This window comes from Lacerta agilis, chromosome 17 (genome assembly GCF_009819535.1).
Source record: "Lacerta agilis isolate rLacAgi1 chromosome 17, rLacAgi1.pri, whole genome shotgun sequence".
NCBI classification, from domain to species: Eukaryota; Metazoa; Chordata; class Lepidosauria; order Squamata; family Lacertidae; genus Lacerta; species Lacerta agilis.
This window is the reverse complement of record NC_046328.1, coordinates 5,699,254-5,715,893: the sequence shown is the minus strand read 5'-3', so window position 1 is coordinate 5,715,893 and position 16,640 is coordinate 5,699,254. Positions and strand designations below refer to the sequence as shown.

Genomic DNA, 16,640 nt, shown 5'->3' with positions numbered 1-16,640 from the left:
AAGATTCTTGCCTTGTGACGTTCGGAGAAGTATCCTAGAAGGAGCTGGACAGCCATCTGCCAAGGATATTGTTTGCATCCTATATCAGAAATCTTGTCTCATTACAAGATTGGGTTGGACTAGATCAGGGGTTGGCTAACATGTGGCCCGTCCACTGAGCAACCGCCTCATGCATTTGATAGGAACATAGGACACCTGCCTTTACCCAAATCATGCTGTAAGTTCAGCTAGCTCACTTTTTTTTTCTATACCAGGGATACTGGTGTAGGAACCTGTAACCGCTGCAGGTGTCACAGGAATTGGAGTCTGGAAGGCCACAGGATAGCCATGCCTGAACAAGGTGACCTCCAAGGTTCCTTCTAGCTCCAGAATCCTATGTATAGTAGCAAGGGTGGGGAAGCAGGAGAAGGGTGGGGAAGCAGGAGAAGGTTCAGGTGACTTGAAAACAGGTGCAAAATCTGCATGGTTCAATGCTGGAATGAACTTCAAACCAGAATTCTGGAGGGATGGATGGCAGGAGAACATACTGAGCCTATGAAACAATACAGGCATTGCACAAGGGGTATCTGCCCTTCATGGATCAGGATCAGAGAGAAAACTAGTGACTTACTGTTACAATGGATGCTGCACACACCCCATGTATTTATAGCACACACACCCTCGCAAGAATCCCGGGAACCGTAGTTCACCTCTCACAGCGCACCAGTTCCCAGCACCCTTAACAAAATACAGCTTCCCATGATGATTTTTGGCGGGGTGTTTGTGATGGGACATGCTTAAAATGGATGCTGTGCATGCAGCCTAAGGAAACGAAGCTGAGTGTGTCAGATTGGAAGCAGGCTAGTAACGGAAGCTGTCTATCCTTTTCTCGAGACTTTCCACCTCAAAGGCCTCACTTGATGCAGCCTGGGAACGATAGCAGCCCTGCTGTGTCCTTTCCCTCTATTATCCTGGTTCTTCTTCTTCTTCTTCTTTTTACCTTGTGAAATGTTTTGGGGCTTTTAAACATATTTTGATATTTGCCATCTAGAGAGAGGTGGAGATTGCACCCCCCCTTCCACTCTTTGCAATCACCTTTATGTAAATCCGCTGAGCAGAGAGATGGGCATGGCATTTTTATTTTTTGGCATTTTCAGGTGCTCGATGTGACGCTCCCTCAGCACTTTCTTTGATTATCAAAGCTGCACTGCAGCGACTTTTCCACAGCTCCTTCTAAATTTCCAGGAAACATTGAGGCTGGAAGGGCAGCAGCAGCAGGCAGGCGGGGGGGAGGAAGATAAAGCACAGAAGAAAAGAACGGACCTAAGCAAAATTTCCAAAATGCTTTTTTTAGTTTCCTTAATTCCTTTCCCTCCACTTCTCTTCCCCACCCCACAACGCCCATTAGTTTACTGGCACCTCTTGTAACAAAGGCCGTTGCATTAAACCTCCAAACAGCTTTGTCCAGCGATAAATCACACTCTATCAAGGTGACTGGTGCAAATTGCTGGGAAGAGTCTAACCTTGGTCTACCTGAAAGCAGGCCAGTTGTTGTTCAGAGGTACCCTTAAGTACTGGGATGCTAGAGGCAGGATGCCAGAAAGCTGAGAAGAGACAAACAGCTCAGTGGCAGAGTTCCTGCTCTGCAAGCAGGAGGTCTTGGCTTCAGCCCTTGGCTTTTCCAGTTCAGAGGTGAAGGGAAAGACCCTCAGGTTGAAAACCTGGAGGAATCTGCAGCTGTTCACAGTTACTAACACCAGTAACTAACACCAGTCACGGAATTAGAAGATACCTGCTTCTTGGGAGAAAAGCAATGACAAACCTAGACAGCATCTCAAAAAGCAAAGACATCACCTTGCCGACAAAGGTCCGTATAGTTAAAGCTATAGTTTTCCCAGTAGTGATGTACGGAAGTGAGAGCTGGACCATCAAGAAGGCTGATCGCCGAAGAATTGATGCTTTTGAATTATGGTGCTGGAGGAGACTCTTGAGAGTCCCATGGACTGCAAGAAGATCAAACCTATCCATTCTTAAAGAAATCAACCCTGAGTGCTCACTGGAAGGACAGATCCTGAAGTTGAGGCTCCAGTACTTTGGCCACCTCATGAGAAGAGAAGACTCCCTAGAAAAGACCCTGATGTTGGGGAAGATGGAGGGCACAAGGAGAAGGGGATGACAGAGGATGAGATGGTTGGACAGTGTTCTCGAAGCTACTAACATGAGTTTGGCCAAACTGCGAGAGGCAGTGAAGGATAGGCGTGCCTGGCGTGCTCTGGTCCATGGGGTCCCGAAGAGTCGGACACGACTGAACGACTGAACAACAACAATAACAACACCAGCAGCCAATCAGTTACAAAGCTAGATTCAAAAGGCTGTAGTGAAGATAGCACCAAGTTAGCATCGCTGGGTGGTATACTTGTTGCGCTGGTGGAATGCAAACAAAAGCAACTTAGCAAACAGTTGTGCAATAGATCACCTGGAGACATGGCATCTCCTTCGCCCTCCCAACTGTTTGCTTAATTAGGGTTCTTAAAGCCCTAATTAAACATTTTAGCCCGGCCTGATTTGGGGCTGAATTCAGGTTGTGTGGTTGCCAGGTGGGATCAACCCAATCCAGGGGCCAGGGTCAGAGACGTGAGTCCAGGGCAGGGCTGGATTTAGGTTTGATGAGGCCCTAAGCTGCTGAAGGTAATGAGCCCCTTTATATGTCCAGCTGTCCTTTGTCAACAACAAATTGTCGCTGTTTTTTTGTGTTGACTATTTGCTATATGGTAATTTATGGACCTAATAGGTATCTAAAGCCATTTGCACGTGTTGCCATGCAACCAGTCCATGCAGAATGTAGGCACCCTTTATATGTTGTTGTTGTTTAGTCGATTAGTCATGTCTGACTGTTCGTGACCCCATGTACCAGACCACGCCAGGCACACCTGTCTTCCACTGCCTCCTGGAGTTTCATCAAATTCATGTTGGTCACTTCTATAACACTGTCCAACCATCTCATCTTCTGTCATCCCCTTCTCCTTGTGCCCTCCATCTTTCCCAACATCAGGGTCTTTTCCAGGGAGTCTTCTCTTCTCATGAGGTGGCCAAAGTATTGGAGCCTCAGCTTCAGGATCTGTCCTTCCAGTGAGCACTCAGGGCTGATTTCCTTAAGAATGGATAGGTTTGATCTTCTTGCAGTCCATGGGACTCTCAAGTGTCTCCTCCAGCACCACAATTCAAAAGCATCAATTCTCCGGCGATCAACCTTCTTTGTGGTCCGGCTCTCACTTCCATACACCACTACAGAGAAAACCATAGCTTTAACTATACGGATCTTTGTCAACAAGGTAACGCCTCTGCTTTTTGAGATGCTGTCTAGGTTTATCATCGCTTTTCTCCCAAGAAGCAGGTGTCTTTTAATTTCATGACTGCTGTCACCATCTGCAGTGATCATGGAAGGTAAAATTTGTCACTGCTTCCAATTCTTCCCCTTCTGTTTGCCAGGAGGTGATGGGACCAGTGGCCATGATTTTAGTTTTTTTGATGTTGAGCTTCAGACTGTATTTTGCTCTTCTCTTTCACCCTCAATATATTGCTGGTTTATATGAGCAAACCAGCAATATTTTGGGAGCAGGCTAGCAGGCGGGGTCCATTACTTACATCATAGGAGCCTACACAACACAAAACACTGTTGCTGTATGTGTTTTATTTTGTTTGTTTGTTATCTTATATACATCCAGTTTTTCCCCTTTAATTTTTTTGGGGCCCCCAAGAGAGTGGGGTCCTAAGCTATAGCTCATTTTGCTTATACGTAAATCCAGCACTGGTCCAGGGTGGGGTGGGGGGAGGCACTCTGCACAGCCCTAGCAGCATCCTCTGTCCCTATGAGATTCCTTCATCAAGTCCCAGATATGTGCCGTCATTTTGCATTTCAGCCAATGAGATGTATGGCATCTCATGTATGGCATCTCAGACTCTTCCTCCACTCCTGTTCATACCAGTTTGTCTGGGAGAAAGAAGGTTTCAAAGGGCTATGCACAATACCAGCTCCTGAGGGACCAGCCTCCTTTCCACGACACACGGTAAAACTCCTCAGGCCTTAAGAATGCAATAATCATTTTCTCTTTAGGGCAGGCATGTCCAACAGGTAGATCATGATCTACTGGTAGATCACCGGACGTCTCTGGTAGATCACTGGCTCCCCCCCAAAGAAACTCAGCAACTTTGGCTCCCCTAAAAAAGCTCTACATCTTTGCCCTGAAGCCCCTAAATCAGGGCTTTGCTTCCTAAAAAAAAAGCTCAACTTTGACCCAAACCCCCCAAAACATGGATGGCTTTCCTTCCTAAAAGAAAGCTCAACCATCTCGACCTGAACCCCCAAAAAGGGGGTAGATCACTGCCAGTTTTTAACTCTGTGAGTAGATCGCAGTCTCTTGGAAGTTGGCCACCCCTGCTTTAGGGGAACAAGTGGGAATCCTGCCTGGTCTATCAACTTAGTCAGCTCATGAAGGCTCCCTGCTGGCCACAATATATGGAATGAAACACAGCCCACAGAACCAGGTTTCAAATTTAGCACCTGTCGCCTTTCCAGCTTTTGGCTTCAATCACAGGGAATTGGAACAGAATAATAATTTAAAAATGCAGTGTGTGTTTGAAGGAGGCATATTAAACCAAAAGTAGCTAGTAGTTAGGCTTTGTTAAGAGCTGGCTTCACATTATTTATTAAACAGAAATCCCACATTAATATAGAAGGATATGTCCACCTGGCTTGTCCCCCCCCCTTCCCATACGTAAATCTGTTGCCTAACCACTAACTAGCCACTAACCTGCCTTTTAAAACCATCTGCTCCAGAGGCTGAGGAACAGTTGACAATGTCTGTAATTGGACCTCCATGTGATTTCCCTCCCTTTCTTTCTGATGATAGCAATTGAGACCTTTTTGACCAGGGCTGCATTTCTCAAACAGCTGAACTATTAGCAAAGTCAGTTAAATAACGCAGAGAGAGAGTCCAGGGAGAAAAGAAATAATTTGTTAGTGAGCAAACTGAACAAAAAGAGTGTGCAATTTGAGGAGAAAGGAGCAACAGGGGATTTTATTTCTTCCATCCATCAGGCCTTGTAAATAGCAGGGAGACATTCAAGTCAGCAAACAGAGTTAAAACTCCCTCAGAGCTGCACAGCCAATCAGAGAACATGCTACCTCAGCAAACATCCGGTAACTCTGTCTAGTTGCTAAGCAACACCTTCCTCACCATCCTCTTTCTTAAGGAAATGAGTAAAATATGTATCATAGGGTGTTTTCTGTTTTTTTGGGGGGGGTGTCCTTTGTGGATGCATTGCTAAAGTAAACATTGCTTTCCTGATGTGTGCATTAGGAAATGGGGAGAATCATTGTAATAGGTTATGAAAACATTTTTGCCCCACCCTTCCTTGGAGGAGCTCAGTGTGATGCAAATGGTCCTCCTCCCCATTTTGTTTGCACAACAACCCTGTGAGGTAGGCTTGGCTGAGAGAGAGAGTGGCCAGCCCAAACTGAGCATTATGGATAAACAGGGATTCAAATGTGGGTCTCTGCCATCCTAATCCAGAAGCCTACATAGGGTTGGTGGAGCTAATAAGCCTCAAATCTGTCCAGCATCAGGGTTCCCAGAGTGTTCTGATACCAACTTAGGAATTTAGTGTGGCCCAGTGTAATGTAAACTTTTATTTGTTCCACGTAAACTTTTGAGTGCTAAATCAGTAGCACTATTTGCAGTCTAAGGTCTGTTTCCTTCCAAGGGGACTATCGGAAGTCTGTTCTTCCCCGGCTAGTTGCTTGTTTTTATTTTCTCCTATAACCCACTGTAAAAATGTAATGTACAGTTTTAAATCCTATCAAACGATTGTCCTTAAAAGAACTCAAGCTAAAGAACTGGAGAGCTGGGCCGCAAGGAGAAAGGAGCGAAGATCAATCCAAGGAGAACAGACTGAAAAAGTTGTGTGTAGATTTCATTCAGCATGTGATGATGACAACAACAACGTTTCTGTGTATCTTCCTAAAGTATGGGAGAAATTGCAAATTTAAAGAGTGCTGCTCAGGATGGGGGAGGGCTGATAGACATTTACTCTGGAGGCATACAAATATCGATAGCAACATTTCTTTTTGGGTGGGTGGGTGTGTTCCAGAGATGCCATACTGCGGGATTTTCCCCGCCCCATCTTAGCACAAGATCCTTGCCCAAGAGTGGAAATCCATTGCACAATCTCTTGCACGGAGTCTAAAAATGCTCACATGCTTTGAAGATGCTTGAGGCATTGCAGAGACCTCTAGGGGGGACCCCCAGCCCCCTCCTGCACCGGGTCAGCAGGAGAAGACAAGTAGGAGATTCTACCAGCTGCCCACCTTGATACATATTTCTTTCTAAACTACCGGTATATAGGAAGAAACTATATTTCTTTCGAAACTGTTTCCAAAATAATTTTGCTTCCATAAGCAGTTGCTGCAAATGTGTGCGACTCTGCTGTGACTCTCCCCACAACTACCCGGTACCTGTGGCTGCGTCTCAATAAAGTACGAAGTACCTTCAGGCCCTGGGCTAATCCAGACTGGCCACTGGAAATCCTCATAGGCAGGAAAGAGTATAAGAGCTTTCTGCTCTAGTTGAGCCTTGCTTCAACGACTATCTCATCCTGAGCTCTGGCTTGTTCCACCTGAAAGCACTCTTGGTTATGCCTCAGTCCAGCTTGTCCTCCATTCTACTGCCTGGTTTGCCCATTGATCTTGACTGCTCCTTTAGTCCTTTTTCCTTCTTCCTAGTTCACCTTATGCTTCTGCTCGCATACCAGCCCTGACACTGCTAGCCTACCATGGCTTCCCCCAACCTGGTGACGTATAGGTGCTGTTGGGCCCAGAGGTGTAGGAAAGTCAGGTGGTAACCAGTGCAGAAAATTTCTTGTCACCCCACATTGATTCCCCCCCAAATGGTTTTACGTTATTTCATATTTTCCTACAAAGGAATAATAACAAATAATAATAAACTTTTATTTATATCCCGCCCTCCCCGGCCAAAGTCGGGCTCAGGGTGGCTAACATCAGATACATAACATTGGTATAAAATCAAACAGTAATTAAATTACCTCCTAAAAACATCTCAAAATCAAATTAAAGTCTAATTAGATGGCTTTCCACAGAGTTAGGGTTGGGAACAGTAAGTGCTCCACTGAACTGAAATTTCAGCCTTCACGACATAGGAAAACAGCTATTTTGGTGGAGGAGGGTCAAGATATTAACCGATATGCATGAAATTTCACATATAGCTATATAATCCCTAGTATAGTAAGATAATACCTTTGGAGCAGGCATTTTTTTTAAAAAAAAGTTTTTTTTTTAATGAACCGCCCTAGTAGGGCAGTAATTGTTCCTTGATAATTTGTCACCCCCTCCATTATGGAAAATGGGGCGGACTGCCCCCTACGCCCCCCTTGCTATGCCCCTGGTTGGGCCATCACTCTTGACCACTGGCTATACTGGTTGGGACTGATAGGAGCTGTTGTCCAACACATGGTAGTGGCTGGTACCCTCTTGGACTGGTAGGGTGGTGACAAGGGAGGCCAACAGTAGGTCAAGCCAGAGCCAATCATAGGCTGAACCAGAGGCAATACTTATTCTAGTTTCCTTCCCATCCTCTTCCCTGCTGAATTCTACAAAAGCACTGAGACTAAAGCATATCTGAGCAATCAGATGTTGGGGGTATCACATTAGTTTTCCTGATTATAAGCACTACTGTCTCATTTTCTAACGCTCCTGTCACATTGCAGTACCTGTTGCATTTTGGAGCTCTGACATTTTGATTTCATGCCCACCAGCCATTGTGGTGCAACACAACGATGAATATCATTAGACAACGTCACTCTTCCCTGTTTTTCACAAATGCGTTTCCCCTTGATTGCCCCATGAAAACAACAGGAAAGAACTGTATGCCGCGATGGTGCCCTAAAGTTCATGACTTTACTCCCAAGATTTTGCACTGTAAGGAGGGTTGCAAATGGTTTCTTTTCTGTCAGCAATTAACATGGAAATGAGCACTAAACTGTCACAAGACTCCCCTTGATTTCCAGAATTGGCATTTAGGTCGTGCGAAAGCTCAAATATAATGCAGAAATTAACAGGGAAATATTGGGGAAATGAAATAAGCCTCTGTGTGAATGGAGCCTCAGGAGGAGGAAAGTGAGGAAACCGCATGGACTGGTTGAGACATAGGAAGGAAGGAAGGAAGGTACAGAGTGGCATAAGGCAGATCGAGGGGGGTGGGCAGTGCCCCACTGGCTCCGATGGGCCAGCTTTCACTGCCAATACATCTGGAGAAAACCAGGTTGGGAAAGTCTGCTCTGGCAGTCTCTAGTTGTGTTCTGGCCCCCTTTCCCCTCCCATAAACCGCTCTCCTTCAGCCTTTTCATGGCTATAACATTTCCTTGAGAATACCTCAGCAATTCAACTAATCAGCTGGCTTTAGTTGATTAATCTGCTAGGAAAGCCAACTCAGCCTGCAACCTGAAAAAAACATATATTCAAGAATTTGCATCTGACAAGAGTGTAGCAATCCAGTGCTATTAAGCACTTTGAAACAATCCATCATAACTGCTTGGCGGTGCTAAAAAAAAAAAAAAAGCTGAACACCGGTTTTATGAATTATTTCACATCTCTCTCTCTCTCTCTTCTCCACCCCCCACCCCACCCTAAGGGCTGAATGAATCCCCAGATGCAGAGTTTTTAAAAACTCAGCTCCTGCTAATGGGGAAGCAACCCCCCCCTTAAACTTAAGAGTGCAACAATTACCTGCTGATCTGCTTAGGAAATCCTCCTCTGTCAGCTTTCTTTTTGTCAAAGTTAGATGCTTCTGAGTTATATGGTGGTGAATGCTTCATTCGCTTTAATTTAAATAGACACGTAAATAAACAAAAGAGTGTCTATTTCAGGACTAGGCAATTGGTTCTGGATTTGTGTGAGAGAGAGAGTGAAAGAGAGAGAGAGAGAATTTCAAACTTCCTTATGTGCTATCCGCAGTTTGGGGAAAACAGAGAAACATAGTAAGTTGCCTTACAAACCAAGTCGGACCACTGACATATCTAACTCAGCATTGTCTACATCAGGAGTAGCCAAGACGGTGCTCTCCACATTTGGCTGGACTACAGCTTCCTTCATCTCTGACCATTGGCCAGTCTGGCTAAGACTGATGGGAGCTGGAGTTGGAGTTGGAGTCAAACAACATCTCAAGGGCACCACATGACTACTCCAGTGTGGTGTAGTGGTTAAGAGTGGTATATTCGTAATCTGGGGAACCGGGTTTGTGTCTCCGCTCCTCCACATGCAGCTGCTGGGTGACCTTGGGCTAGTCACACTTCTTTGAAGTCTCTCAGCCCCACTCATCTCACAGAGTGTTTGTTGTGGGGGAGGAAGGGAAAGGAGAATGTTAGCCGCTTTGAGACTCCTTCGGGTAGTGAAAAGCGGGATATCAAATCCAAACTCCTCCTCCTCCTCCTCCTCCTCCTCCTCCTCCTCCTCCTCCTCCTCCTCTTCTTCTCCTGTTCTATCTGCACACACAGTGGCTCTTTGGGATTTCAGATCCAGCAGCCTTTCCCAGCCCTTCCTGGAGATGCCTGCAACTGAACCTGGAACCTCCTGCATCCAAAGTGTGCTCTACCACCATAGCTCTTCCCCATCTTCAGTGGGAGAAATGTCCTCCAGTTAAAGGGGTCTTGCCTGTTCCAGCAGCCGCTGGCTCTGGTTCTGTAAAGGGAAGCTGTGGATCTTCTGAGGCTTTCAGGACAGAGTCCTCCAACTCTCAGCTGTATGACGGGAAGTGGTAGCAAGTTAGCCCCTGATTCAGAGAGGCTTCTGGGAAAGCAGGTGAGTCTGGGGTCACTGTTAAGGTCCATTCCCTGTCCCACTTACTCCCAGTCTATGGGAGTCTACGGGCTCACTCCTCAAACCTGGCAGGCCTGACCATTCCTATAGACCTTCTTAGATAGACTTCCCTGGGGGCCTCAGGTTCCCTGGAAGGCAGTTTGAAACCCACTGTTTGATTTGAAAAGCACCGTGTTTGGAAGGCAAGCCCTGCCTAGGCTCTCAGCAAGTGAAGAGAGGTCTGCTGCCAGGGACTGGGGTAGCCATTATTAATAGACACAGAGAGATCTTCTTGGTGGAACCTAGCTTAGCAAGCAAGATTCGGCTCTTAGTCATGTTTTAGTGCCACTGTAAATATATTTTGGTCCACTTTTAAAAGGTTAGAGCCATCATTTGGAGGTCTAGCATGTTTATAGCTAGCGAAGGCACACGTAAATCTAGGCGCAAAGGAGCAATGGGGCTGTCAAGGGCGGGAGCCGAAGTTGGGGGGAGACAGTTGGCAGATCAAGCAGGGACATCAGTTACCTGCTGAGTCGTGTAACTTTTATTGCTGGAGGGGGTGCGGGGAGGGTAGTAATACCAACCTATCGATCAAAGAAATACTTTATGGGAATGGTTTTGTTGGAAAGCCACTTAGAGAAGCAATTGGGGGGGAGCGGGCTAGTTGCTCCCCCCGCCATCTAAGAGCTGACCAGCAAATCTGGCTGTCATATTTTCCGCTTCTTTCCTTGCTGCTCCATGGGATGGGTCTCAGCTCAACTCATTTTATTTCGGGATGGGTCATAGCTTAGCAGAGAAGCATCTGCCTTGCATGCGGAAGGTCCAAGATTCATTTCCCAGCATTTGCAGGTAGGGCTAGGGGAGTCCGTGGTCTGAAACTCTGGAAAGCCAGCATGAACAACCTTGAGCTAGATGGGTCAGTCGTCTGACTCTGAATAAGGCAATTCCCTATGTTCCGACTCAAGTCAGCCCTTTATTCAGAATGCTGAGGCCTGGAACCCTACTTATTTTTTAGGGAAAGAACCATGGCTCGGGGCACAAGCTTTGCATGCCAAAGGTACTGGATTTAATCCCCAGCATTTCCAGGTAGGGCTGGGAACGACCCGCACCTGGAAGCCTGGTGAGATGGACCAGTGGCCTGGCTCAGCGTAAAGAAGCTTCCGAGGTTCCTTGTCTAGGCTACCTTTGGGGTCAGAATGAATCTCTTTGCCTTTGGCCATTCTGGTTTTGGATATCAGTAGGTCTTGACTTGTCTACTGGATGACTGAAGGTGTTGCTGGACTACAGCTCTCACCATCCCTGGCCATTGGCCATGCTGGCTGGAGCAGATAGGAGTTAAAGTCGCACAATATCCAGAGGGCCACAAGGTCTGGATCTCGGCCATGGTCTGGCTGAGCCTGCAGCTGACTCCAGCCACTTTCCTGGCCGCTGCTTTGCGCTGGGCTCCGGCTGATGGACCACTGGGCTCTAGTAAATATACACATAGATGTTTCAAGTCTGGAGACTGTACATGCCTGCTTTAGGACCCCCTTTGGTTTGCTGTCCCCCCACTGAAAATGCAGGCAATGCCTGAGATCACACAAAAGCATACATAAGGAGAAAAAGTGTCAGTGACCAAACACAGTGGAGAGTGAGCAGGTGGGGGTATAGTGGTTACAGCATTGGACTAGGGACCTGGGAGACCAGGAGTCAAATTCACACTCAGATGACCTGGGGCCAGTTTCTGCCTCTTGGCTTAACCCATTTCATAGGATTGTTGTGGGAATTTAGTGAGTTGTAGGGGAGAACCACTTACACCACCTTGAGCTCCTTGGAGAAAAGTTGAGGTACAAATGCAAGAAACAAACAAACAAACAAACAAACAAACAAAGTTAAGACAAAGAGTTACTGACCCAAGAAGACTTGTGGATCATGAAGATTCAATAGTTCAAGAAGCCAGTTCAGCCCCTGGGAGATGCACATTTCAAGCCTACTAGTGGAGGTAGGGTGATGATCCTGTCACTTACTTTGACAACATCCTCAGCAGAGGACTTGCATTCCACGGATTCGGAGATGTCCGTCACAGCACTGTTCTCTTCAATCGACACCACTTTGATGGGGACCGCAACTGTCTTCCCTGTGAGGATCGCAGTGTTCAGGATCTCTGTGTCCTGCAGTGCAAACAACAGTGCAAAAGGATTGCTGTCATTGCTTTGTTTGAGTGGAGCTCTTGAGATAACGAGGAAACCTGAAATGAAGTTCTACAGCTGCCTTGCCCAACCTGGTGCTTTCTCGGTGCTGTTGGGCAACAGCCCCCATCACCATTGACTATTAGATCATGGGACATTTGGAAGGAACCAGGTAGGGAAAGGATCATCTACATCTTCCAGACTTAACCACTCTGTATGGTATCTCTGTATGGTATCTCTGTAATGTTCTTGTGCATTGACAAATGTGCACTATGGATTTATGGAGCTTGTTGCCACAGGGTGTGGTGTTGGCTCCCTAGCTTAGACGATGACTTTAAAGGGGATTAAACAAATTTGAGGAGCACATGCAGGTCACCAATGGCCAAGAAGGTGAAATGAAATGAACCACCATGTTCAAAGGCAAGGTGGAGACTGATAACTGAGAGCCAGTGTGGTGTGATGGTAAAAGTATTGAATTAGGACCTGGGAGACCTTGGTCCAAATACCTACTCAGCCATGAACCTCCCCGAGTGTCCTTGGGCCAGTCACTGCCTCTCAGTCTAACCTACCTCACAGGGGGGTTGTAGGGATGAAATGGGGGGCAAGGAGATTCTGGAATAAAATTCTTAAGATCATTAATGAAGTTTTTAAAGTGAAGTTATCTATGGGATTACTTGGAAATATAGCCATAGAGAAAGGGGACCAGTTCACATTCAAAGCCATGATTCTAGCAGGAAAGGCAACAATAGCGCTGGGGTGGAAGGATAGAAAAAAATGGACAGAAGAGGTCTGGTCTAACTATCTTTTTGATTTTATCCAATCGGATATCATTGCAGTCACGAAACAGGAAACGTCATGGAAGGTCAAGGCGACGATGATCAAGACCAGATGGAAGCTCTATTTTCAATGGATAATAACAACCGGAAAAAAGACATTCAGTGGAAATTAATGACTCTATGCCCGTGGCTGAGGTCTACTGTTTGAACCCTTGCAATGGACCATGGGTGGGGAGGGGGGTGGGAAGGGAAAAAGGAAAAAAACTGCACGGGAAATTCAATACTTGATGGAGATTATACAATGTATGTAAAAATTCTCGTACAATAAACAATTAAAAAAAAAGAAATGGGTGGGGGACCATGTACATCATCTTGATCTCCTTGGCGAAAAGGTGAGATATGATTGCAATAAATGCCGTGAAACAGCAGTTGCTGGGGGGGGGGGAGAGCATCAGGATCTGGCTTTTGTTTACATGCTCTGCTTCCAGAGGGACGTGGCTGATCACTGTGGCAAACGGGATGCTGGATCAGGTGGTCCTCTGGCCTGATCTTGCAAAACTCTTTTTAGGTTTTGCATGCTAAGTACATACTAGCAGGTGCGGAAGCAAGCACACAGGCCATACGACTCTGACAGTGATATCATCAGAATATAAGGAGCCATATAGGATCAGGCCAGAGGTCCACCTGATCCAGCATCCTGTTTGCCACAGTGGCCAGTCAGGTGTTGCCAGGAGGTCCATAAGCAGATCATGAGCACATTAGCACTCTCTCAGTCATGCAACTGGTACAGGCAGTCAGTACAACTTATGTATTATTATTATTATTATTATTATTATTATTATTATTATTATTATTATTATTCACACATCTGGCTGGGTTGCTCCAGCCCCCTTGGTGGCTCCCAACAAAATACAGTGGTGCCCCGCTAGACGAAAATAATTCGTTCTGCGAGTATTTTCGTCTAGCGGGTTTTTCGTCTAGCGAAGCGGCAATGCAAACCACGGTTTTCGCTAGACGAAAAAAAATTCGTCTTGCGAGCCAAACCCATTCAAAAATTCGTCTTGCGAGGCATTCGTCTAGCGAGGCATTCGTCTAGCGGGGCACCACTGTAATAAAAATACAATAAAACAAAATATCATAAAAAACTTCCCTGTACAGGGCTGCCTTCAGAAGGGACTGCAGCTTTGTGTAGGTGACAGGAAAATAAATAAATGGAAATTGGGGGGCAACAGTTGGAAGGGGCCATCTGAGGAAGAAGAAGAGAAGAGTTTGGATTTGATATCCCGCTTTTATCATTACCCGAAGGAGTCTCAAAGCGGCTCACATTCTCCTTTCCCTTCCTCCCCCACAACAAACACTCTGTGAGGTGAGTAGGGCTGAGAGACTTCAGAGAACTGTGACTAGCCCAAGGTCACCCAGCAGCTGCATGTGGAGGAGCGGGGAAGCGAACCCGGTTCACCAGATTACGAGTCTACCCTTTTTAACCACTACACCACACTGGCTCTCTGAGATCTTGTGATATCTCATGATTGATTGATTGATTATATTCCAAATGAATTCCAAAGTGGCAACATAATAGAACATCACAAATATAGCATTAATCATAGATGAAATAACCAGTGAAACAATTACAATCTATAAAACACTGTAAACAAAGCAACAACTAATACACAAGCTAAACAACACCATTAAAGCAAAGTCACATTATATGATTAACAAATCAATACAGCATTTATAATTTCTAAAACAATATTAACAACATTAACAAAACAGCAACCAAAAAAATAAACTAAGCACTACAAGTCCCATCATCCCTGACCGTTGGCTGTGCTGCCCAAGGTTGATGGGAGCTGGGAGTCCGACAACATCTGGAGGGCAGTAGGCTCTCCACCCCGATGCCTGCTTCCGCTCTCCGTCCCTGCAACCTCTGGTAGAGAGGGAAGTGTGACATTTTGGGGAGCCATTAGGTTGGTTTCAGAAAAACCACATAAATGTTGAGCCACTCAAAGGGAACCTTCAGTGAGCTTCCCTATCTCTAGGCCAGGGGTAGGCAATCTAAAGCCCAGGGGCCGGATGCGGCCCAATCACCTTCTCAATCTGGCCCGTGGACAGTCCGGGAATCATGGTGTTTTTACATGAGTAGAATGTGTGCTTTTATTTAAAATGCATCTCTGGGTTATTTGTGGGGCCTGCCTGGAGTTTGTACATGAGCAGAATGTGTCCTTTTATTTAAAATGCATCTCTGGGTTATTTGTGGGGCCTGCCTGGAGTTTGTACATGAGCAGAATGTGTCCTTTTATTTAAAATGCATCTCTGGGTTATTTGTGGGGCCTGCTTGGTGTTTTTACATGAGTAGAATCAAATCAAATCAAATTTTATTAAACGGTCACAGACCAAAACATGAGTAGAATGTGTGCTTTTATTTAAAATGCATCTCTGGGTTATTTGTGAGGCATAGGAATTCAATCATTCTCCCCCCCCCCCAAATATATATATAGTCTGGCCCACCACATGGTCTGAGGGACGGTGGACCGGCCCCCTGCTGAAAAAGGTTGCTGCCCCTGCTCTAGGCTATCCACAGAAACTCTAGGAAGCACCCTGGACAGCGTTGCTTTAAGGCAGGGATAGGGAAATATTTGGCCTTCTAGATGTTGGATTCCAACTCCCACCAGCCTCAGCCAGCATGAGCAATGGTCAGGAATGACAGGAGTTGCAGTCCACAGCATCTTGAGGGATACCACTTTGGTGACCCTGGACCTAGACTACCGGTAATTCCCCAGTTGAAACTGCCCAGGCAAAAGCAAGAAAGGACCTCCAAGACTTGAAACGCAGCTCTTCGTGAACACAATTTTTTTTTTTCAAAAGAGTTCTGATCTAAATGAAAAGCAGATTGCTTTTTTCATGTAGTTTTATCTTTGTTGAACCCCATATCCTGGTCTCCCTTTTGCAAAGAACTTCAAATTTTGCCAGAAGCACGTTTTCAACTTGCAGCCCTAGAAAATGACTGGAACATTTTGCAAAAGCAGCAACAGAGGTCAAAAAGAAGGATTTTTTTTCTTTGTTGTCGACTTAAATATGGATCAAAGAATGTCCAAAGGTACCCATTGCTTCCTTTCCAATTGTTTGAAAGCCATACCCTCCCCTCTAACCCCCACCCCCGTCTTAGGGTGCCTTGCTGCCAGTTTGATTCCTTTCACTGAGGAACAAAAGAAAAAAAAAGAATGAAACAGTTGAGATGGGAAATGGGGTCATCTCAGGTGAAGTTGCCCTTTGGCTATCATTTATACCAAAAGCTAGGATATCTTATTCAAACATTTTTCAAGCACTATTATGAAGCTGCAACCTCTGCCCATTTCCAGCAATGTTCCCACCTACCATGATCGTGTATGCTGATATTATGATTCTAGTCTATTTTTATTATAATTATTAAATATATATATGCATGCTGCCTTTTAAGGGGACCCACCAAAGGCAGCACACGTCTGTGCCACTTGCATGCCCAAATGGATTTGGTTTGGAGTGGGTTTGCAGCCAGAGCATGAGAGAAACACTGTAGATACAGGCTCCATTTCAACACCACTTGGCATTGGGCTTCTTAAGCTCACTCTGTCCTGAAATAACCAGCTCCTTCTTCTGCCATCTCCACACCCCTCTCACTTAACCACTGTACAGTTACAGCTTGCCCAAGGGCCACATTCTGTTCTGGGCAAAAGTGGGTGGAGCTACCCATGCACATGTTACCTCTGTACTGTCAAAATACAAAACCGTGTATATCTCTGGATAGAAATGTATTAATTATGGAACTAAACTGACAATATCATCATACAAAAAGTATACATAGATATTTCC

General features: G+C 45.7%; 1 protein-coding gene across 1 annotated transcript in view; it reads right to left on the bottom strand.

Annotated features, from left to right (window-relative positions):
• TMEM132C (transmembrane protein 132C) overlaps positions 1-16,640 on the bottom strand; it is a 266,114-nt gene that overhangs the window by 25,257 nt on the left and 224,217 nt on the right. The window contains 1 exon segment of the mRNA XM_033174396.1: positions 11,854-11,997. Within this exon segment, the coding sequence (XP_033030287.1) occupies positions 11,854-11,997 (144 nt within the window).